This window comes from Equus quagga, chromosome 2, assembly GCF_021613505.1.
Source record: "Equus quagga isolate Etosha38 chromosome 2, UCLA_HA_Equagga_1.0, whole genome shotgun sequence".
In the NCBI taxonomy this organism is placed as follows: domain Eukaryota; kingdom Metazoa; phylum Chordata; class Mammalia; order Perissodactyla; family Equidae; genus Equus; species Equus quagga.
The window spans coordinates 140,977,297-141,001,490 of NC_060268.1; the positions used below are offsets into that span (position 1 = coordinate 140,977,297).

The 24,194-nt window shown below is 36.6% G+C and overlaps 1 protein-coding gene across 1 annotated transcript in view; it reads left to right on the forward strand.

Moving 5' to 3' along the window:
- Window positions 1-24,194, forward strand: part of PCDH15 (protocadherin related 15) — an 874,042-nt gene that overhangs the window by 816,431 nt on the left and 33,417 nt on the right. Inside the window, exon 30 of the mRNA XM_046654051.1 lies at window positions 321-409. Coding sequence (XP_046510007.1) covers window positions 321-409 — 89 coding nt within the window. The remainder of the gene's footprint in view (window positions 1-320; window positions 410-24,194) is intronic.

Here is a 24,194-nt window from a genome sequence, read left to right on the forward strand (position 1 = left end):
GAGTGTTCTTAACCCAATTAAAAAACAAACAAAAATACCTTCTTTCATACCTTAGTAAATAACCAGGAAAACAAACACAAAACCAACAACAAAGTCACTTAAGTTTTGTAACTTCTAAATAAATAACAAATAGTTTTCCATTCCCAGCGTGCCCCAACATCTAGTGGAGATTGTGTCACTAAAAATATCATTTATTCCTAAATTTAAAGTTAGGAAACCACTGTGTCTATACATACCAGGGAAGAAATAAAAACGTTATTTTTTGATTATAGAAATGTTAATTAGTAAAAGCCAAATGAATTCTGTTTCTCTTCTTTCAGGTCTCTGTGGTCAATCAGCTGGATATGCAAGTCATTGTTTCTAACGTGCCCCCTACTCTAGTGGAAAAAAAGATTGAAGAACTTACAGAGTAATGGATTTTTGTTTACTTATATATTTACTTTCATATGGCTATAATTTTTATTGGATTAGGTCACTTTAATCATTGCAATATTCATATTAAATATATATTTTAATACACTGTCTTAAAAATAATTTAGCTTAGTCTTTTCCTAGTTCATTTGAAATAAGCGGATTCTGAGAGTACCTTCAAACAGGGATGAAGATTAGATATGAGATCTTATCACGCGGAGTGCTTTTTTTGTTGCATCAACATAACCTCAAAATGCAGCATATAAGAAATAAACCATAATTTTCATTATTTGAGCATCTATCTTGATTTTGTGGCCCCAAATCATTCAAAAAGTTCATTATCTCAGCAATCTAGCTTGTTCAGGGAATGCTGTTTCTCAAAGTGATGTGTCTCGATGTCTAAAGCTTATTATTTTTAAAAACAGAGATAACTAATTTTAAACAGTATGTATTTTAATTTTTCTAGAATATGTTCCATGCCACGTTGCCTTTTGAGCAGTGAGCACTGAACATGGCTGAATGTGTTATTGTTGACTCAGACAAAGTGGTGATTACTTTTTAAACTGTAGTTCTCTAATATTCTGAAAGCTATCAGGGATTATCAAAATGTCTTTACTATTTCACTCTTAACTACTCTAACCCAGCTTGCCATCATTACATAATTTTTATATTGGTATGTATTTGTTATTCTGCGCTTTCTATTGAGTTCAGGTTGACAGACGTCAATTATTGCTGTCAATTTGCCTCTAGCAAAATATCTTCTACTTCTAAGTTTCCAGAAGAAGCTTCAGATAATCAGATAGCTAACCTTTTAGTAATTATGTGTCAAGTAAAATACAATAGACACTGATTAAGGCATGAGTGATTCTCCTGTAATAAAAGCATATTACTTTGTCACAATTATTTCTTGATATTTCACAAATTTAACCTTTGGGTGTCACATAAAATGCCCTATGGGAAGTGATTATCAACATTTATGCAGAGAATATCAATCATAGAGTGTCTTGTTTACTTCTGTAAAGACAGTTTCTATACACTTAACCTTAATCAAAATAATAGCTGATTATACCTGAAAAACGTTAGAATTATGCCTGTCTCTTAGCTGCTTTAATGTTGTCTGTTGAGGCAGGCTTTTTCTGATTACAGTATCCAAAACAGGTGATGCTCTCTTCAACCTCTAAGCCTTTATTCTGCTCTATTTTTCTTCAAAGCATTGTCTAATATTTTTATTACATGTCATGTCAATTTCCAACTAGAATATAAGCTCCATGAGGCTAGGAAATCTGTTTTTTACTGCTATAATTCCAGTTATATAGTAGGGACTCTATGCATTTTATTGAATGAAAATTTTATACACACAAAATCATGATGCCTTTTTTTCATAATGAGACAAAATGTATGAAAACTGAAAAAAAATGGCAACTTAAAAGTAATTTCACAGTAATTTATATGATTTGTTCCTCTTAAGTGGATATGAAGATATGAATGAGAAAAATCAGGCAACTTTCAAGTCTTGAAAGAAATGCAACACTGTGAAAGGAGCTTTGATTTCATATAACGTTGGTCTTGAAACACCAGCTTGGGCAAATAATTTAAAGTTTCCCAGACAGTTTCACCATTTGTTGAGGAGAGCTATTAAAACTTATGTCATAGGATTGTTGTGAGAACTAAATAATACAAGCCATCTCAGACGATGGAAATGATGAACATTCAATGAATAATAAGATATTGTATATAAATGAAGTTAGTGACCCAAAGTCAGAAGGGTACGGCAGAGAGATGCCAGAGTTTTTGCTCATTCTATTCAAAGAGCATGGTTTAGTAATGGAGCTCAGATTATGGATTCAGACAGACAAGTCTGAATCCTGTTATAGCTGATGACCTCTGGGCAAGATATTTACCATTGAAGGCCACACTTCCTTGTCTTGAGAATTGAAATAAGGATGTCAATCTTGTGTTGTTTGTGATACAATTAAATATAAATTACTAGTGCAGTAAGCATAGCAGGCACATGCCTGATTCCTTTTTGAAGATTTTTAAAAATCTGTGTTAATTTAGAGATTATTAAGCGCAAAAATTTCTGATCCCTTTATTAAAAAATGGACTTATTTATTCTTTGTGTTTTATTATTATTATTTTTTTTTTTGAGGAAAATCAGCCCTGAGCTAACATCTGCTGCCAATCCTCTTTTTGCTAAGGAAGACTGGCCCTGAGCTAACATCCATGCTCATCTTGCTCCACTTTATACCTGGGACGCCTACCACAGCATGGCTTGCCAAGCAATGCCATGAGTGCATCCGGGATCTGAACCGGCAAACCCCGGGCTGTGGAAGCTAAACATACAAACTTAACCGCTGTGCCACTGGGCAGGCCCCTGAACTTTATTTTTTAGAGCATTTTTATGTTCACAGCAAAACTGAGCAGAAGATACAGGCAATTCCCATATGTCCTCTTCTCCCCCACATACATAGGTTCCCTCACGATCAACATCTTGCACCAGAGTGACACACGTTACAGTTGATGAATCTACATTTTCACATCATAATCACCTAAAGTTCATAATTTACATGAAGGTTCACTTTTGGTGTTCTACACTCTGTGGGTTTAGACTAATGTATAATGACATATATCCATCATTGTGGTATTACGTAGAGTAGTTTTGCTGCTCTAAAATTCATCTATGCTCCCCCTATTCATCTCTCCCTTCCAGACTAACCCATTTTTACTGTCTCCATAGTTTTACCATTTCCTGAATGTCATACATTTGGAATCATACAGCGTGTAGCCTTTCTGACCCCTCTTTAAAAGCTACTTTAGTAGACAGAAGTGGTATTGATAAGGACTGTTAGACCTGACTCAGCATCATGAAGCCCCAAGCACTCACTCTTAATGTCCAGGGTTGAATGATAAAAATACACACATAACCGAGCTAGACAGCAAAGTACCAATTTGTTAATTAAAAATAAGAATGTATTGTACCAGTGGCCAGACTAACCAGCCCATTCGTTTCCTATAGACATTCTCCAATGACAAATCACATCATCATCAAAGCCATTTTGTATATTTCCCATGAGACATCCTTACCCTCTGAGGTAGAAAACTTGAATTCCTTATGATCATCACTTTTATTTTTTCCTTTAGGCAGACCCATATATGAGACCAGATCATAATCCAAAGTTTCCTTGGTAAGCACGAAACCAGTACAAACTGGGAGAGTTGATGAAAGAAAAATTTAATGACCTAATATATCCATTTCACAGTGGGGAGGGTTTGAGGGTTTTAGAAAGAGAGTTAGCATCCTTTGATGGCTAAGAGCCAGTGTCTGAAAAATAGAATGCTCATAGTACATGTCAGCTGCCAAAGTGATGGTAATGATTACTCCCCACTCCCCTGGAATTGGCTAAAATGACTCTACTGAATTTTTTAAATTACTTTTGTTATTTTATTCTTATGAATTTAACCAATGCAACCTTTGTAATGAAGCACATTCTTTTTAAATTATATTAATATATTCAGCAAATTCCAATGAGAATTTCTGCCACTTACAGGTGGCCTTGCATATCTATGTTCCAAAGTATTTTAGGTTGACTTTAGCGTTTATCTCTTTGTGAGTCTTGTGCTTCTCTTATAAATTCTTGAGATTAAGGAGGAGGAGAAACAGCTGTGAACATAAGGATAGGGACACTTTACTGTAACCAACAAATGATTGGCAATAGTGTCTAAAGAGGCAGCTAAGAAACGTTTGCAAATAACATCTTCTTCCTTTCTCCTTCCACTTCACCATGAAGCCCAAATGAATAAAAGAAATTTGAGATTCTAAAATTCAAATCCTTAAGAATCTGAAGAAATGGTATTTTTGAAAAGTATAAATTAAAGAATTTAGAAATTCTGTGTTACAATATGAATCGGAAATGATAATTTCAGTCTCAGAGTTGCTCAAACATTTCTCTTACTTTCGAAATACAATATGAAAATTCAGTGATAGTAGAACTTTATTGAAGCAGTTATTGCTTTGGTGTGGAAGAGCCCATCTCCATGAAATATTTATATAATATTTGAAATATGTCTGTGAAGTTAACTTATACCTCCTGGAATGATTGCAAAACATACTTAGAAATCTAACGAAGATATGTATTTCTAGATGAGAATTATGACTTGTCTTGGGAATAGACTCTATGAAACAGTAAACAATAAATGCCAGCATTTATATTTTCTTAAATCAGTGTAATGAAGACTTTATATTGAGAAGAAAGGTTAAGTTGAAAGGCAAATCAATAAACACATTATCTTTGATCATTTTTACCTTCTCTTTTTTCTTTTAGAGTTGGAGGGGTCAGGGAACTTTCTGTAAAGGAGCAGATATTAATATTTTATAATAAATTTTAAAATATTATTTTATAATTTTTAATAATATTTAAATGTTTTACTAAATTATTTTTATTATAATATTTAAATGTTATTAATAATTTAAAATTTAAAAATAATAATTTTAAATTAGTAATTTTAATAATAACATACTCTTTAAAATTTTATTTCCAAAAACAGGTAGTAGGCTGGATTTAGCCTGTGGACTTTAACTCGTCACTCTTAATTTAGAACATTAGATTTTCTAAATTGAAAAAAGTTACAATGCTTATTTATTCTATTCAAATTCCCATAAGAAACCACTTTGGGAAAAATCTCACATGAAGTTTCTAAGCAATATATTAACTTTTTATCCCCAGGAAGGCTGTTGTTCCTTTTGAATTGAGAAGACCTAGGCTCTAGCCCCAGCCCATCAATGACTAGCTAAGAGGTCTTGGGCCAGTTAATTAAACTCTGTGAGTCCTAATATCCATGTCCTGAAGGTGGAGATTTATTCATTAAATAAAAAGTCCTTCCTGGTGGTAAGCGCTGGAGATTTAGCAGTGAGCAAAGCAAACCCCCTCTTCCCATGGAGCTTATATTCTATTGAGGGAAACAGCAAATAAAATGATAGTAATAAGTTAACGTATAATATGATGTTAGGTAGCAATAATTGCAATAAAGACAAATAGGAGACATAATATGAGATCATGGAAGAGAGGCACTATTTCATATAGAATGATTGAGAAAGGCCTGTCTAATGATCTGAAATCTAAATAGAAACTTGAAAGAAATGATGGAGAAAGTCATGTGGCTATGATGATGTTGCAGGAGTGGGAGAAGGGCTTGAGGAAGTTATCCAAGAAAGAGGAAAGTGCAGATATGAAAACTCAGATGTAGGAGCATATTTGTCATATCAATAAGGGAAATGAGTTATATAGGACCTCGTACTTGAAGGATTTAACATGTTATTCTGTGTAAGATACAAAGTCTTTAGAACTGTCCAATATAGTACTCACTAGCCACATGAGGTTATTGAGTGCTTGAAATGTGGCAGGTCCAAGTGAGAGGTGTTGTAAGCACAGAATATACACCAGATTTCAAATACTTAATACAAAAAAAAGAAAGGAAAGTATTTCATTAATAGTTTTATATGGATTATGTATTGAAATGACCATTTTTGGATATATTGAGATAAATATATTAAAATTAATCTCACCATTTTTACTTTTAATTTTTTAATGTGGGTACTAGAAAATTTGAACTTGCATATGTGACTTGCATTATATTTCTTTCAGACAATGTAGCCTTAGAAATTTCACACAAAGAAATAACCTTCTGGCTTCTGTTTTAAAAGGTTGTTGACTGGAGAGCAGGTGACCAGTTATGATTCTATAGCAATAGTCCAGGAATGACATCACTGTGGCTTGGACTGGTGTTTGTGGTGGACATAGGGAGAGGTGATTAGATTAAGGATATATTTTGAAGGTACGCCCTGCAGAATTTGTTATGGATTGGCTGTATGAGAAAAGGGAAGACATAATAATGACTCCTAGATTTTGTGTCTGAGCAGATGGACAAAACAAAAATAGTGTTTGCCTTACTTGGCAACTGAGTAAATTGATAAAATTATACATGTGAAAGTAATAGTATTCTGTTCTTGGGGAGGATTGATTTTATTTAGTAATATTTGATTCACATCGATAAATGCCCTGGATGTCGGGTTCTTCTCTCACCATCATCCTACTAATTTCTCAACTTGGTAATGGGTTAAAACTCCATTATCTCCTCCCCACAGACACTTTATTAGTCCTACGCTTAAGTTCTTTTCTTTTTTCTCGTTTATGTCCACATAAACTGAGTATATGATATACATCAGGTATGGTCCTATCCTATGAAACTAGTGAATATATATATATATACATGCACATATACATATATACATAAGCCAAGCTGGAACATATGAAATATATTATGGTATCTGAGAGTTTCTTTAGTTGTATAGTCTTTTTTGTCTGCTGTATTCTAAATTAAATTGCTGTAAGTATTGCCAATCACATACCAATTCCTTTAAGTGTACTTATCACAAAGATGAATTTGAAGCTGAAAAGGTTATCAACAGCGAGTGATCATAAATGATCTAAATTTTATCTGATAATGAAACACAGACATTTCCATAATACAACTTTTGAAAATAATGTTTTGTGTAATAGGCACATAATATCTGTAAAATATTTTGACACTTGTTGTCAGTGTTGCAATCCAATGTACACATCAGGATAGATGCGGAGAGGGCTGATGGCCACTCTGAGTTTATTACAACCAGCGTTTCAATATATACATAGCTTACACCTGTTAAACATACACAAGTGTCCTGGATGAAGTAATTAGCGAATGCCAAGAATTCTTAGTGATTTCTCAAGGAGCCCTCCCTTGGCCTCTGTTTTGATATTATCATGTTATTGCTGTGCTCGTATATTTTTATCTCGGAGCAGGCAAGGCCTCCTAGGCAACGGCTCCTCCTGCTCCCAATATTGATATCGTGTCTCCATCTGTGCCCCCAGGTGACCGATGCCTGGCTTAGGTTGCCTCCCCCTGGAGGTCTTACCCGTCATTGGCTAACCTGCCTTCTTACCTCCAGGTAACAGTTTGTTGGCAAGCCTTTTCCAGTGATTATTAACCCTTCCTGCATCAGGAGCAGCTACACTTGTCATAAAAATAAAACCCAATGTCAATATAAAATGAAATCTGCTTTTTAATAGTCAAAGTATAATTCATGATTCTTTAAACAAAAGATAAATGTGATTTGGTTTTATTCAAAGTCATGGTGGTTCATTGTTTCAATACAAAGGTAATTCACCTGCTATTCTTCTGAAATAGTTTTGGGCTTTATTTTGGTAGAGAAGGAGAAGTTACCTCCTCTCTTTGCAAGAAGAAATACTTATTTTCAACTTCTGTTATCAGTAGTCATAGTTCTTTACACAACTGAAGATAGTGCAGAATGCAGTTAGACTTTTACAAAATAGTTTTTGATATCGATACTCATGCACATTGCAGTAGTATCTTTTTTTTTTTATTAATGTTATGATGGATTACAAGCTTGTGAAATTTCAGTTGTACATTTTTGTTAGTCATGTTGTGGGTACACCACTTCCCCCTCCGTACCCTCCCCCCACCCCCCCTTTTCCCTGGTAACCACCGATCAGATCTCCTTCTCAATATACTAATTTCCACCTATGAGTGGAGTCATATAGAGTTCATCTTTCTCTGACTGACTTATTTCGCTTAACATAATGCCCTCGAGGTCCATCCACATTGTTGTGAATGGGCCAATTTCGTCTTTTTTTATGGCTGAGTAGTATTCCATTGTGTATATATACCACATCTTCTTTATCCAATCATCAGTTTCTGGGCATGTAGGCTGGTTCCACGTCTTGGCTATTGTAAATAATGCTGCGATGAACATAGGGGTGCAACGGACTCTTGAGATATCTGATATCAGGTTCTTAGGATAGATACCCAGTAATGGGATGGCTGGGTCATAGGGTATTTCTATTTTTAACTTTTTGAGAAATCTCCATACTGTTTTCCATAGTGGCTGTACCAGTTTGCATTCCCACCAACAGTGTATGAGGGTTCCTCTTTCTCCACAACCTCTCCAACATTTGTCGTTCTTGGTTTTGGATGTTTTTGCCAATCTAACGGGGGTAAGGTGATATCTTAGTGTAGTTTTGATTTGCATTTCCCTGATGATTAGCGATGATGAACATCTTTTCATGTGTCTATTGGCCATATTCCTATCTTCTTTTGAGAAATGTCTGTTCATGTCCTCTGCCCATTTTTTGATCGGGTTGTTTGTTTTTTTGTTGTTAAGCAGTGTGAGTTCTTTGTATATTATGGAGATTAACCCTTTGTCGGATAAGTGGCTTGTAAATATTTTTTCCCAATTAGTGAGCTGTTTTTTTGTTTCAATTCTGTTTTCCCTTGCCTTGAAGAAGCTCTTTAGTCTGATGAAGTCCCATTTGTTTATTCTTTCTATTGTTTCCCTCAACTGAGGAGTTACAGTGTCCGAAAAGATTCTTTTGAAACTGATGTCAAAGAGTGTACTGCCTATATTCTCTTCCAAAAGACTTATTGTCTCAGGCCTAATCTTTAGGTCTTTGATCCATTTTGAGTTTATTTTGGTGTGTGGTGAAAAAGAATGGTCGATTTTCAATCTTTTGCATGTGGCTGTCCAGTTTTCCCAGCACCATTTGTTGAAGAGACTTTCTTTTCTCCATTGTAGGCCCTCTGCTCCTTTGTCGAAGATTAGCTGTCCATAGATGTGTGGTTTTATCTCTGGGCTTTCAATTCTGTTCCATTGATCTGTGGACCTGTTTTTGTACCAGTACCATGCTGTTTTGATCACTGTAGCTTTGTAGTATGTTTTGAAATCAGGGATTGTGATTCCGCCGGCTTTGTTTTTCTTGCTCAAGATTGCTTTAGCAATTCGTGGCCTTTTGTTCCCCCATATGAATTTTAGGATTGTTTGTTCAATTTCTGTGAAGAATGTTCTTGGGATTCTGATTGGGATAGCATTGAATCTGTATATTGCTTTAGGTAGTATGGACATTTTAACTATGTTTATTCTTCCAATCCATGTGCAAGGAATATCTTTCCATCTCTTTATGTCATCGTCAATTTCTTTCAAGAAAGTCTTGTAGTTTTCATTGTATAGATCCTTCACTTCCTTGGTTAAGTTTATCCCAAGGTATTTTATTCTTTTCGTTGCGATTGTGAATGGGATAGAGTTCTTGAGTTCTTTTTCTGTTAGTTTATTGTTAGTGTATAGAAATGCTACTGATTTATGCACGTTAATTTTATACCCTGCTACTTTGCTGTAGTTGTTGATTATTTCTAATAGTTTTTCTGTGGATTCTTTGGGGTTTTCTATGTATAAGATCATGTCGTCTGCAAACAACGCGAGTTTTACTTCTTCATTACCTATTTGGATTCCTTTTATTTTTTTTTCCTGCCGAATTGCTCTGGCCAGCACCTCCAGTACTATGTTGAATAGGAGTGGTGAAAGTGGGCACCCTTGTCTTGTTCCTGTCCTCAGAGGGATGGCTTTCAGCTTTTGTCCATTGAGTATGATGTTGGCTGTGGGTCTATCATATATGGCCTTTATTATGTTGAGGTACTTTCCTTCTATACCCATTTTACTGAGGGTTTTTATCATAAATGGGTGTTGGATCTTGTCGAATGCTTTCTCTGCGTCTATTGAGATGATCATGTGGTTTTTGTTTTTCATTTTGTTGATGTAGTGTATCACGTTGATTGACTTGCGGATGTTGAACCATCCCTGTGTCCCTGGTATAAATCCCACTTGATCATGGTGTATAATCTTTTTGATGTATTGCTGTAATCGGTTTGCCAAAATTTTGTTGAGGATTTTTGCATCTATGTTCATCAGTGATATCGGCCTGTAGTTCTCCTTCTTTGTGTTGTCCTTGTCAGGTTTGGGGATCAGAGTGATGTTGGCTTCATAGAATGTGTTAGGGAGTTCTCCATCTTTCTCAATTTTCTGGAACAGTTTGAGGAGAATAGGTATTAAGTCTTCTTTGAATGTTTGGTAGAATTCTCCAGAGAAGCCGTCTGGTCCTGGACTCTTGTTTTTGGGGAGGTTTTTGATTACTGTTTCTATTTCCTTACTTGTGATTGGTCTATTCAGATTCTCCATTTCTTCCTGATTCAGTTTGGGGAGATTGTAGGAGTCTAGGAATTTGTCCATTTCTTCCAGGTTGTTCAATTTGTTGGCGTATAGTTTTTCATAGTATTCTCTTATGATCTCTTGTATTTCATTGGTATCTGTTGTGATTTCTCCTCTGTCATTCCTGATTTTATTAATTTGCGCTTTCTCTCTTCTTTTCTTGGTGAGTCTGGCTAGGGGTTTGTCAATTTTGTTAATTCTTTCGAAGAACCAACTCTTTGTTTCATTGATCCTTTCTATTGTCTTTTTTGTTTCAATATCGTTTATTTCTGCTCTTATTTTTATTATTTCCCTCCTTCTACTGACTCTGGGCTTTGTTTGTTCTTCTTTTTCTAGTTCTGTTAGGTGTCATTTGAGGTTGCTTACGTGAGCTTTTTCTTGTTTAGTGAGGTGAGCCTGTATTGCGATGAATTTCCCTCTTAGGACTGCTTTTGCTGCATCCCAAATGATTTGGTATGTCGTGTTCTCATTTTCATTTGTCTCCAGATAATATTTGATTTCTTCTTTAATTTCTTCAATGATCCATTGTTTGTTGAGAAGCGTGTTGTTTAGTCTCCACATTTTTGCACCTTTCTCTGCTTTTTTCTTGTAGTTGATTTCTAGTTTAATAGCGTTATGATCAGAAAAGATGCTTGATATTATTTCAACTCTCTTGTATTTATTGATGTTTGCTTTGGTTCCCAAAATATGGTCAATCCTTGAGAATGTTCCATGTGCACTTGAGAAGAATGTGTAACCTGCTGTTTTTGGATGAAGTGTTCTATATATATCTATTAAGTCCATCTGGTCTAATTTTTCATTTAATTCTATTATTTCCTTGTTGATTTTCTGTCTGGATGTTCTGTCCATTGGTGTTAATGGTGTGTTGAGGTCCCCTACTATTATTGTATTGTTGTTGATGTCTTCTTTTAGTTCTATTAAGAGTTGCTTTACAAATTTTGGTGCTCCTGTGTTGGGTGCGTATATATTTATAAGTGTTATGTCTTCTTGGTGGAGAGTCCCTTTTATCATTATATACTGTCCCTCTTTATCTTTCTTTATCTGTTTTGCTTTGAAATCTACCTTGTCTGATATTAGTATAGCGACACCTGCTTTCTTTTGTTCATTATTAGCTTGGAGTATTGTTCTCCATCCCTTCACTCTGAGTCTGTGTTTGTCTTTGGGGCTGAGGTGTGTTTCCTGGAGGCAGCATATTGTTGGATCTTGTTCTTTGATCCATCCTGCCACTCTGTGTCTTTTGATTGGGGAGTTCAATCCATTTACATTTAGAGTGATTATTGAGACGTGGGGGCCTACCACTCCCATTTTGTGTCTTGTTTTCCGGTTTTCTTCAGTTTCCTTTGTTTCTCGTCCCATGGTTTAATCTGTTCTGATGTAGAGCTGCTACTCTTTGTTGTCCTTCTACTTATCTCCTCTGCTCTTGGTTTTGTAGCCCCTTTCCTTTTTTGGATTTTTCAGGAATGAGGGTTTTCCTGAGGATTTCCTGAAGAGGAGGTTTTGTGGCAATGAACTCCCTTAATTTTTGTTTATCTGGGAAAGTTTTTATTTCTCCATCGTATTTGAAGGATATTTTCGCTGGGTAGAGAATTCTCGGCTGTAGATTTTTGTCCTTCAGATTTTTGAATATATCATTCCACTCTCTTCTAGCCTGTAAAGTTTCTGCTGAGAAATCTGCTGATAGCCTGATGGGGGTTCCTTTGTAGGTTAGTTTCTTTTGCCTGGCTGTCCTTAATATTTTCTCCTTGTCGTTGACTTTTGCTAGCTTCACTACTATATGCCGTGGAGTTGGTCTTCTTGCATTGATAAAGTTTGGAGATCTATTGGTTTCTGTCACCTGAAGATCCATCTCCCTCACCAGATTTGGGAAGTTCTCAGCCATTATTTCTTTGAATAGGTTTTCTGCTCCTTTCTCCTTCTCTTCTCCCTCTGGTATACCTATAATCCTTACGTTGCATCTCCTAATTGTGTCTGATAATTCTCGGAGAGTTTCTTCATTTCTTTTAAGTCTTGCTTCTCTCTCCTCCTCTGCCTGCAACAATTCTATATTGCCATCTTCCAAATTGCTAATTCTTTCCTCCGTATTATCGGCCCTACTGTTCAGAGCATCTAGATTTTTCTTAATCTCCTCTATTGTGTTCTTCATTTCCAATATTTCTGTTTGGTTCTTCTTTATCGTATCAAACTCTTTTGTGACATAGCTCCTGAACTCGTTGAGTTGTCGGTCAGAATTCTCTCTTAACTCATTGAGAATCTTAATGATGGCTGTTTTGAAGTCATTGTCATTTAGGTTATACATCTCATTTTCTTTGGGATTGTTTTCTGTGTATTTGTTGCTTTCTTTCTGTTCTGGAGATTTAATGTATTTTTTCATATTGCTTGATGTTGTTGATTTGTGCCTCCGCATGGAGATAGAGTTTAGTTGCTCCTTTCACTTGTTTCAGCTGCTGCGGTGGGAGGAGCAGCTGTTTATATTTCACCAACCAGGAACCCTGACCGTAGTTGCTAACTGGGCCTGGGCCCCTCTTCGTAGCCACAGTGGCCCTTTGGATTCCCTCCTCTGCCATGGGGGCCGTCACAGGGGGGCTTCAGGCTGCAGGTGCCTACTGTTGCAGCCCACCTAGATGTGCTCTCTCCTTGGGGTCTGCAACGGTGTTATGGGCTTTTCCAGCAGCCAGGGGTGGGATCACTTATATTTGTCGCTCCGTTGCTGTCGGCACCCACCAAATCTCACTTGTCCTCTATAGGTCGCAGGAGAGCTATTGGCATCTTCTACAGTCTGTGGTTAGTACACCTAGCTATGCTGCTTTTGCCCTGGGGTCTTCCAGCCTTGTGGCTGGCGGCTGGGTGCCTTCTACTGGTGCTGTGCAGAGGCTTTCCCTAAGGCTGCTGTGAGCCTGTAGGGTTTCCCCCTAGGCTACTAAGCTGGGTCTCTGGAACTCTTTCCAGCCCCAGTCCTCTCCGAGATCTCCGGCAATCCCTAGCCTCACGGGGTGGGCAACGGCAGCTGGGGGTCGCCCCGCCCTCAGGGCTTCTCTCCAGGCCTCTCCCGGAGCCGTGAATGCTCAGCGTGGCCCCTCTGCTAACGGCAGGCAGAGAGTTTTGTCTGCTGCCCGGGCGGAGCTCCGGCGCTTCCCCTCCGGGTCGCAGCACCGGCCTTTTGAAAGTTCCCCCCGCCCCGGTCCTCTCCGAGATCTCCGGCAATCCCTAGACCCACGGGCGGGCAACGGCAGCTGGGGGTCGCCCCGCCCTCAGGGCTTCTCTCCTGGCCTCTGCCAGAGCCGTGAATGCTGGGCGTGGCCCCTCTGCTAATGGCAGACAGAGAGTTTTGTCTGCTGCCCGGGCGGAGCTCCGGCGCTTCCCCTCCGGGTCGCAGGACCGGCCTTTGAAAATTCCCCCGGCCCCGGTCCTCTCCGAGATCTCTGGCAATCCCTAGTCCCACGGGGCGGGCAACGGCAGCTGGGAGATCTCCGTGCCCTCCGTGTCTCTCTCTGGGACCCTCCGGGCGCCCCGAGCACCAGGCTGGATCCCCCCGCCAATGGCGGGGAGAGACTCTCCCCGCGGGCTCAGGTGTGCAACTCCAAAGTTTCCCTCTGCGTTTAGGAGTAATTGCAGGGGGTTTAGGTAGGGTTCTGGTCACCTGTTTCCACCGTCGCTCCTCTGTTGTGTTCTCGCTCCTGCCCTAGACGTGCGTGGATCCTCTGGGGGCGTCCGTTGGAAGAAAGCCACTTGCGGGTACCAGGCTGCCCGTCGGGGTCGGAGAGCCCTCACCTATTTCCACATCCTCCTGGAGGAAAGTCCATCCGCCTTCCGATGTATAGTCGCGTGGGTGTCTCAGACGTCCTGAGATGCTGTCTGGATATCCTTTGTCAAGCGATAAGTGTCCAAATAATTGTAGACTCGAAGGGCGAGAGACAAAGAGGACTACTCACGGCACCATCTTGGCTCTTCTGCAGTAGTATCTTTAATGCTTAATTCCTTGAAATGTGGAAAACAGTCGAAATTTAAAATCCAATTAGTTTTTAGTGTCATATGGCAGAATTTTAAATTATTCCCAACGTGTCAACATGGAAGAGTAGTTACAAAGAAGGATGTTCCATGACTCTCACTTTCTGTTGTTCTATTTTAGAGGCTCACAGAGTCTCATTTTTAACGAATTTTTACTTGTTATTTGAAGGTATGCTATCCTAGCACAGTAAGAATAAATTGTTTACACTAAGGATTAAACTTCCATCAAAATGGCTCAAATTCACAATAATTAGTATTTTGTCTCTGATAATATCTTTCACATATATTAATTTTTTCTTTTCTTATTTTCCATCACTTGGATTTCCCAAATTTACATGTATGTTCCTATATACAGAACTAACCAAAATCAAATGACCTTTCAGCTATATTTTACTTTTTCTTAAGATTCCATTGTATGTTGATTCAGCAAAGAGTCATCTATGCTGGTGTACTTGCCTTCAATAGGTTTGTTTCCTATTTTAATGGTCATAATACTCATCATTCATTAATTAACAAATATCTGAACGCTTACAGTCAAAATATACCAGTTTCTATGGGGAGAAATAAAAAAGTGTTGAAGGATAATAAATCAACTTCCTCAGTTAATATTTTCCATTTAGTCATATGATACAGAAAAATGTAAATACATAATTGTGCCCCTCATCTATTTTTCTCAGCAACATATTAAAAAAAAAAAAGAATGGAGCTTAGCTGTTACGTTTAGATGGTATGTCTTGTCAGAATCAAGTTTTTTTCTCTTTTTTGCTTTTTTTCGTACTCAGACTTTTGGAAACAATGAAAACAAAGCCAAAACCAAACAAACTACTTCCTATAATTCCATTGAGGATGCTTTAATTTTGCTTTTACTTAAAAATAATGTTTGAAATATTTGAACTATTGCCGTTGCTTTCAAGATGAGATAAGTAGGATCTTCCTTACTTGAAAATATACTTTGATCAAAGACCAATGAAAAATACTATTTTTTGAGTGTTTGAGCAGGTAGAGACATTCTCACATTGCCTGTGTTTGCGCTGTGAGAACAGTGTAAGCATTAAAGAATAAAGTACTGTTGGAGCAAGCATTCTGTTCAAGAAAATAGCAACTTGAAGAATAAATTGAGATCGATTGTGGAAAAGAAAAATCAACTTATTTCATAAGAGGCAATTAGAATGAAGGTACCCATATATTGGTTCTAATATTCTTATTTCAACTTATGATTTGTGCTATATATTTTTAAAGAATTTGAGTAAGTACTTACTAGCATGTAATGGAGGAACAAGTTAATATATACAGATATATTCTATCTTGTGATTTGAAAGGGAAGTGATTATTCATGTTGCAAATGTGAAATCCATTAATAAAAACAGTGAAAAAAGGCATTTTCTAGCTTCCTATTACACTTAACTTTTCATCAAAAAAATCTTTAGAAACATAGATGAAGAAACTGAAGAACAAAGCAAAAGAAAAGGTAGAGTGTTATAATCTCTGATTTACTTTTCCCAAATATCACATCATTAAGTTCACTTTATTTTTCAGAGCTTTTGCTTGCACCAAATAGAAAATAACTAGAAAGCAGTTGCAGGGTAAAAATAAGGTCATGATATATGGTTCCATTAAAACCTTTGAATCACAGTTGCTTTATAAAGATTTCCAAAATACATAGGAGTATTTATTTCTCTCAAACTTCTTCTATCATATTATTTTATGTCTTGTAGTCCAGAAGTTTTGCCAAATAGAAAAGCTTATTATTTTTTATAATTCTCTCCAACCCATGGTACAAGATAAATATATCATTTCCTTGTGTAGCCACTCAATTCAGATATCTGATCAACAAGAGCCAATTCTTGTATTCTTTTGATCGCATTGATTGTTCTTTTCTTAACTTTCTCCAATTTAGACACAATTTACCTCTGTCTGGGCTGCTGTTTTTTTAACGTGAGAAATAAATTCAACCACATGTTTATATAAGAAAATTCCATTTGTATCAGCAGCAACAGAAATGGTATTTTTAGATATTTTCATTTATATCTAAGTTGTATTAGAGGCTAAATTTAATTCTTTTTTGATCTTCCACCTTATTCAAAGAGAATTTAAGGCAGTATATAGTGATTCATACAATAAAGCAAGGTAAAATACATTTAACATGAGTCAGAAAAATAAAGCAAAGAGAATAGAAAGAAATTTCAGAAGGAGTCAGAGTGAGACTAGTAATTGAGATGCTACAAAGCCCTGCAGAGTCCCTGGAGAGTGGTCACAAACTTGGTTTCTATCATTTCATCATCATTTCATCAGGGCCAAGGTGACACAAGCAAACAAACGAACAAACAAAAAAGAAAAGCATCAGTTACAAAATTCAAAAGGCAGAATTATTTCTGAGTCAACTGCCAGATTGGATGAACATGTTTTTATCCTGTGCGACACCCTAGAGAGGATAACTCCTAATGTCGTGAACAATATGGTCCATGACACCTGGAGCGTTACTGAGGTATGGTCTGGGTGGAGTCTGCACAGGTCTGCATTAACAAAGGAAATAAGTTCAGGAGATCAGGGAAGCCTGTATTGCATATCCCTCCCGCCAGCTGCAATGCCTATTGATTCTTTAATCAGGCTTTTGAAAAAATATTGACAAGTTCCTGAGTTGGAACTCCCTGCGTTACCAGTTATATATGAACCTTTTACCTCAACAAAAGGCTAAGTAGGACTTACAATCTTGAAACCTGAGGAGTTTCTATAACTATCACTGCAAATAGCTAACATTTGTGGTGCTTTTTTCTTTGTTGGGTTTTGTGCTATCTACTTAACTTCTCACAGAGACCCTTTGTGGTAGGTCTGATTACTCTGCCCATTGTACAGAGGAGTTCCCTAAAACTTTGAGAGGTTGAGTAACGTCCACAAAGACATGGATAGCAAGTGGTGGAGGTTCCATTTGAATCTACATCTGTGGGCCTGCAGCAGGCTGGAGTCCTAACCACTCCCTCTTTATGATGCTTCTTGGGGGCAAACCTAACTAAAAATCCAACCCGTCTGTTCTTGACAGTGAGCTGCTGTAGCACGCAAGGCCGGAAAGTCTCCTCAAATGGTAATTTCAGCTTGGCTCATTCACTCAGATAGGTAACTGAGCAGATGGCTGCTTTAATAATTTTAGTGTGAAAAAGAGAAGTTAAATCATCCATAAGCAAACAGCTGTCTCAGCTACAAAACTATCTCAATAAAACCTCTACACTGAATTTTTATAACAGAATTACTGGTTGAAACTATTCGAAGATGGGCGTATAGTAACTGGTTAAAGTGATGTTGTAAATTAAAAATTAGGGACATCTACCAAAAATAACTTGGTTTGAGAATAAATTAATTAGCTGAGCCAGTTCTTTATTGGTACCCTTAGTTTGTGATTTATAAAAAAATGTGCTCTGCGCAGAAAAAGTTTCAGTTAAATATGCCTTCCAACATTTATTATAATAAAGCTATTTAGATAAACTATTGCTAGTTTAAATTAGAAACTAGTTTAAGCTTAAATTAATTAGTTATCATGTGGTAGCACAGTAAAACATGTTCATATGCATATATTCGTATATGAACATATGTATATATAAACATGTAACATATGTAACATATAAACACATATATAACACATATAAACATGTACATATATAAATATATTAACATTAGAAATATGTTAATATATTAACATAATAGTATATACTATATACATATAAAATGTATGTGTTAATATATGCTAATTATAACATATTTCCCTAGAAGTTTAGACTTTTTGAAACTTTGTCTAAAGATGACATAGTAACATATTATTAAATATTATGAATATGTTACAGATCACTTAAAGTAGAATAATAAACCCTAAATGAGAACTTAATTTTTGTTTAATGATTATAATTATTACACTAATTCATTTGCTCTACATTCACTTCTTAGAAGAGCAAAGACAGTTCTTTGTTTTGAGAAAGTTTGTCATAATCAAATAACCTTCTGTGATATATTTGATCATACTACTTGTATTTCAGATTGATCTATTGCTCCCAAGAATTTAGATTCAGGACAAATTTAAATGGATTTTTTTCATACTACAAATTATTATCAAACTTATCATAAGCAACCTTCCAACTTTAAGAAGAATACAAAATATGTGATCAATAGGATTACAGAAGGTCTCCTAGGCCCAATGAGTCCGAGACTGGGACGATGAGGTGGATATTGCTACCAAGAGAGAATTAGAAAAATGACTCATACTTTGGTACCCCTGGACGTTAAAATGAAACATGCATAATACTAGTTCCAATGTGCTAGAAATCAACTGAGGCTAACTTCAGCAAAGGGGACTTTATTGGAAGGCTGTTGGGAGTTGACAATATCAGTAAGAGGATGGAAAAACAGGCTGGGAAATAGTCAAGAACAAGGGTTGCTGCAGACGCCTGGGAAGCCTGATTTGCAGGAAGAGGTGAATATGCAAATTCAGTCTGATGAGGATGTAGGACATCCAGTGGATGAGTTCCAACCATTCTAAATGCTTGTGTCTGATTCAATAACCAAATTCCAGAAATTGGTTTGGTCTGAGTCACATTCAGTCTGGTTTGGCATGGATAACAGGAGGAGAGGACCATTGATTAAAGTCCTACCAGATGTGACTGTTGGAGATGAGGCTAATTCCTCAAAATCAGGGTGTTTGCAGGGAGAGAACATGAATGCTTTGCAGCCAAAAAGCAAGAAAGTCCACTTGTGAAATGGAGATATCAACGCCTTTTTTTATCAATGACTTCTTTTCTTGGATCTAATGAGGATTAAATACAATTCTTGTGGTATAAGTAGCACAGTCCCAAGTGTGTAATTTAATCCACAATGGAAATAATTCATCAAAAGAGTAATGTAGTTTCCATTCACCAATGAGTAGACAGTCCACAGGGTGACATTTCATTAGCAAAATGGGGAATGGGGGAACTTCGTTAAGCCCTGCTTGTTATTATTTGTCATTTTTAGTGGTAGAAAATAACTTTTAGAGATTATTTATTATTTTACAGTTTATTTGAGCAGTTTTTAATTATAATTAAGCAATGTTGACCAGAATTTACACATATTAACTGAGCAAAAAGCAGCAAATGCAACTGGAAATTTTGAGGCCTCCTGGCTGTTTCCCAGTGGAAATAGGAAATTAAGGAAAGGGAATCACAAATAAGTTTTTGTTTCATGTACAGTTTACTAAAAATTATTTCCATATCACCTGCTTTGGCTGGTAATACAGGTTCATTTAATAAGACTACATAGGAGCATGAGAAGCAATTTCCTTTAGCTACTTAGATGAACCATGGGTCAAATAAAAACAAATCTAGATTTAGAAGAAAAGGCACTTGGGGCGGGCCCCGTGGCCGAGTGGTTAAGTTCATGAGCTCTGCTTCAGCAGCCAAGGGTTTCGCTGGTTCGGATCCTGAGCGCCGACATGGCACCGCTTGTCAGGCTACGCTGAGGTGGTGTCCCACATGCCACAACTAGAAGCACCCACAACTAAAATATACAACTGTATACTGGGGGGACTTAGGGAGAAAAAGCAGAAAAAAAAAAAAAAGATTGGCAACAGTTGCTAGCTCAGGTGCCAATCTTAAAAAAACAAAAGGAAGAAGAAAAAGAACTTTATTTAAAAGGATTATTCTAATAGGGAGGAAGGCAATTAATGCACTAGAAGGAGGGGGACTTGTAATAGGAAGCACTCTCTGACCAAGACATCTGCCAGCGCTCAATGTTTAGGCAGAAAAAGTCCTTCCTTTTATAGGGAGGAGTAAACAAGCCTGCGAAGAACCAGCTGTGGGGGAGTGGGATGACCAGACAGTGGATCAAAGGATGTTTTGCCCAGACATCAGTCTCTTCTGGGAGGGGCATTTTAGAAGGGCTTGTATGCTGTCTCAGGCTAAGGGTGGGTCAAAGTTCTGGGTCAAAGTTAGCTAATCACTTATGAGGCAAAAAATGGGAATTTGCAGAATCTGTGTCTCGCTTTGTCCCAGGTAAACAGAGGGACATCCATGAGTCTTTGTGAGTCTTCTCTAAGCCATAGAGGAAGGATGGTTCTTTGCAGTCGGCAGTTTCCTGGAATACAACAGGGTGGAGGGACTTCTGAACCACCACTATTTTCCAGGATCTCGGGGTTTAGGTAAAATTCAACACTGTCAAGTGTAAAAGGAGTATTGTCTGAACCCAAATTTTATATTTCCAGGAACGTAATTAGTCAATATGCTTTAATATGTATAATATGTATTTCCTTATTTTGTTTTATAATACATCTGTGTTTATATGTATTTCCTTGTTTTGTGTCCATTGGAGGTCCCAAAACATTATGCAGTTTATGTCCATAATTACCACTTGATAATTATGATGTTATAAAATATAGGCCCAATCCCCATCATGATCCAAAACAGAACCCTAGATTTCCTTTTTTAAAATTTTTGTATGACATACATCTTCAAAATAATTCTTCTCTAAAGCCAATGTGAGAGGAAGGGAATGTGACTAAACATTGTAGAAGAAAATCAGTGAGAGTACTATTAGTGGAAGCTTTCATTTGAAAATGTCAGACACAGGAGGAGGTCTCCCAAAGACCTTGGGAAGGAGAGGGGAATGTTTCACGGGGCATTAGCAGGAGAGGATTGGCTGAAGTTCAGCTAGTTTTGAGAACAAAAGGACTGTTCTTATGGATTAAAAGCCTGTTTGGATAGTCTGGGTCATCAAGAGGGGTGCAGGGGAGCAGATAGGGACCAAAGTTGTGTGCAAGAGGTAGTAGGGGAGGAATGCCTGTGGGGACTAGGACATGTGTGGTCTACAGTGGAAAATTCTCGGTCCTTCAGGGTCTTTCACAGAATATTGTAGTCAATAAATGCTTCTCTATTGTTATTATTTTTATTTTTGCATGAGAGTGCATTTTTTCCCCACATTATAAATCAAAGTATCATCAAACAGTACTTATAGTACCTAGTGGTCATGCATAATCTCTACTTTTCTTGAAATGTTAGCCAGGTTTAATACCATATTGTATAATACCCTGGATACCGCTGCTACCAATAAAACTTTTCCTCATGTACAAAACACTGGACTTCACAAAGAAACAATTCAGATAGTTCAAGGTAATTGAGACTAAGCAGAGAAGGACCCTGTGCTCCAAACTCAATACAAAAGGCAATAGCAAAAAGCAACCTGAACTCTGAAAAGATGTTACCCTCTTAGAAAAACCATTTGTGCCTAGATGCACACCTCAAGAAAGATAATGAAGCATCAGAAATTGATCTCTAAGCTTTAGTCGCTCCTTTATGTTTTCTTTAAACAAAGAATGATCTATAAAAATTGACCTCTTTCAAAATGAAGAACCACAAGAGGCCAGCACTTATCTAGGTCAAGCTTTAATTAATGTAAGTATGTTTCCAGTTAAACATTTCATTTCTTTGTTTTATAAAATGTATGCCTCTTGCATATGGATACATATTTAATCAGGCATAATGACAATGCATACGATAGAACTTGATTATACGATTCATATATGGCTGATAATCAAGGATTATGTTGTGTCTTTTCTTTCTACAAATTGTTGAGTAGATTGATCATTTAATAAAACCCTCATCTCCTTAAAGTCTTTACTAATTAGTTGTCCTGATTCTGCTTCAGCTTGTTCTTATGATAGTGGCCAGTGTGCTTCTTTTAAATGTAAAGTAAATCACATTACTTCAATGTTTAAAATCCAGCAAGGGGTCCTTATTTTACTCAGAACAAAAGGCAATGCCCTTACAAGTCTTAAAATTCCCTGTGTGATCTGCCTCAACCTGTTCTGCTGCAGCCACACACTTCTGCATCAGGGCTTTTGGACAACCAGTTAGCAATTTCCTCTTTCTGGAACAGTCTTCCTGAGAATATCCACGTCACTCATCATCTCCTCAAAGTCTGCTCAAATATCAACTTCTAAGTGATACTTTTCCTGAAATCTCTTACCAATTTTATCATTTTATGACCTTGCCTGTCTTTCTCGATTAGAATGCAAGTTCTATGATATCAGAGATCTTTATCCTGTTTACTGATGTCTTCCGAGTGTCCAGAGCAAGCCCTGGTCCATGGTATACATTCAGTAAATATCTGTTGTGTGAATAAATGAATGGGTGAATGAAAATGTTCCCACTTGACACTCACCTGAGTTTTGCTGTAACTTTATTAGACAACTATGAGTCCAACTTAATTTTCTACACTTTCAAACTCTGAAAATAGAAATTTACATAAAGATTCTATTTTTAGGATGGGAAAGAGGAAATAAGGAGTTAAAGAGTTTTTAAAAATATGACTATATTCTTTGTTATGCCCATTATAAGAAATTCAAGCAACAATGTATAAAGAAGAAAAATTTTATAAACTTTTTATGGTAAACTCAAAATCAACCACTTGGACCTAAGCAATATTGAGGTTATATAAACGTCATTACAGACGTCTCCCTTGATGATCTGTAGGATACAGATATTATAGATTAAACATCATTGTAGATGTTTTCTCTAACATATATAACATAAATTATAAATATATAATTACAGAACAATTTTTTTACTAATTAAAAGCTTTAAACCAAAGAATATAGTAACATAAATTGACAATGTCCGGGTCTCACACAAATGCTTTTGGCTGGAGAGGCACGTTTCGTTCTTGGTGAATTTATCTGCAGTAAATTCTCGTGACATTTGATTCCAAAATGTATGTATGAATTGGCTTGGCATGAATAATAATTTAAAGTAAAAACTGAATGTAAGGGCAATTTAAGCATTGGTATTAACTTACATGAGTCAATTCAAGGGCCGTGACCAGCTAGCTATATTTTCAAAAATCTGAAGTCTCAACAAAGTTTTAGGAAGCAACCTTGTACCTATATGAATTTGAAGATCAAGGGCTAAAAATCTATTCTCAATGAAATTCACATGTATGTAATGGAGATAGAGATAGACATTGTACAAAGGCTTAGATACACAGATATAGATGATGAATGGAAAGATAGATTTTTACAAAATATCTTCTGATTTTAAAAGTATTAAATTTAGTTTTACATAAAATTTAATCAGAATTGCCTTTTTATCAGAAAAAGATACAGAAGGAATTCAAACTTGGACATACTTTCTCTTTATCATAAGAGATATTTTATCCCCAAAGATCTGTCAACATTTAAGAAGAAATATTCAGGGAGAAGACATTGTTACATTTTTAAATGACATAATTCATTTTTAGACTTCATTGATTTATGATTCTTTGCTATGACAAAGGAATTAGTACAGTTATATTTCATTCCATATCAATTTTTTAGTCGCATATGATTCTGCAATATTGCACAGAAATATAGAAAAAGACACAAGCTCAATAGACAGGTTTCTTTGTTGTAGGAGAACATATAGTTTATCTATGCGTATATGAAGGATTTCCCTGGAACGTATTTAATCAATATGTAAATGCACTCCAGCAGTTATAATTTGTTAAACTGCGGTTTGGGGACATATAGGCACCTTCTGCAATATATTTAACAATGTACTTGGATTTGCTTGTTTGTTTTTGGTTTGTGAACTAACAGCACTAGTGAGAAACAAATTCTTACTAATTCCACAAATTCGTTAAATGTCGTGCATGAATTGGAGGCAGAGAAGAAGCTTATTAATGCAAACATTTAAGCCAA